The 1,144-nt window shown below is 38.2% G+C and overlaps 1 protein-coding gene across 3 annotated transcripts in view; it reads left to right on the top strand.

Moving 5' to 3' along the window:
• csf1rb (colony stimulating factor 1 receptor, b) overlaps window positions 1-1,144 on the top strand; it is a 27,556-nt gene that overhangs the window by 20,181 nt on the left and 6,231 nt on the right. For all 3 annotated transcript variants that reach the window (XM_016505614.1, XM_016505615.1, XM_016505616.1), the window contains one exon: window positions 942-1,052. In XM_016505614.1, the coding sequence (XP_016361100.1) occupies window positions 942-1,052 (111 nt within the window). The remainder of the gene's footprint in view (window positions 1-941; window positions 1,053-1,144) is intronic.

Genomic DNA, 1,144 nt, shown 5'->3' on the forward strand with positions numbered 1-1,144 from the left:
GGAGGCGCGGAGAGCGCGCGAGCCGAAGCATTGCCAGTCACGTCTAACCGATTCATGATTTATTAGAGATTATCGAATGGCGAATTCGGAAATAATCGCTTTAATACATTCGGCAGGCAATTATGTAATAATAATAATCATATATATAAAAAAAGCAGCGGGCCAAATCGGCTGCTGATGGCCAGTCCGCGCCAGAGACAAGCAGAACGTGCAGGATTCATTTGTCTTTTTGCGGCTTAATATTCACAGACACTATAGTCCATATCGCGTTTTGATTCAAGTGTACTGACCTACTTTTGATTTATTCGTCCAAAATGTGGCATATTCCTTGACATTCCGCGTAATAGGAGTTCCGTTTTTATGACTGGATTCTACGAACCACTCTGTGTTTTCCGCATCGCGGCTGTATGTCTCATATTTTAGAGTAGTCAGTGCAATTTGGGAAAGAAATCAATTAAATCTGAATGTGGATGTGTAAATATTCAAATGTAACCCCCTTTGTAATCGTTAACATTTTCATAAGCAACTGTAATTTAATTACACATGTTTTCTTAGTAACTGTAACTGATTACAGTTACATTTATTTTGTAATTAAATTACGTAACGCCGTTACATGTAACTAGTTACTCCCCAACACTGCTCACGGTCTTCTGGTGGTAATTAAGTCTAAATGCCCATGCAGAGGATCACGTGACTGTTTGAGTTTGCAAGTTAGCACAAAATCACTGCTTGCAAATGTCCATTATAATTAAACGAACTGATGTATCACTTACTGTACTTGCAGTGTAGTTGGGGTACTAAAATACAGCCATTGCATACAGGGAGGGAGTGGGATTAAAAATCAGTCCTACACATATATTTTGGATAGCCGGGGAGTGAGGGTAATGACCTCTTTTTCTCTTTGTGTGCCTCCTGTTAACATTCTTTTCTGAACCAAACAGCTAGTGCTCACTTTGAAGAAAAAGAAGCACTCATGTCTGAACTGAAGATCTTAAATTATATTGGACCGCATGAAAACATAGTCAATCTGCTGGGGGCTTGTACTCAGGGTGGTAAGTCAAAGTCATATTTTCACATTTTTTAAATAAAAAAATCATTAAGATCATCATATTTTGAAGGAAACATGAATAAGTAATCAATTAGC

Source organism: Sinocyclocheilus anshuiensis, unplaced genomic scaffold (genome assembly GCF_001515605.1).
Source record: "Sinocyclocheilus anshuiensis isolate Anshui unplaced genomic scaffold, SAMN03320099.WGS_v1.1 scaffold1063, whole genome shotgun sequence".
Classification (NCBI taxonomy): Eukaryota; Metazoa; Chordata; class Actinopteri; order Cypriniformes; family Cyprinidae; genus Sinocyclocheilus; species Sinocyclocheilus anshuiensis.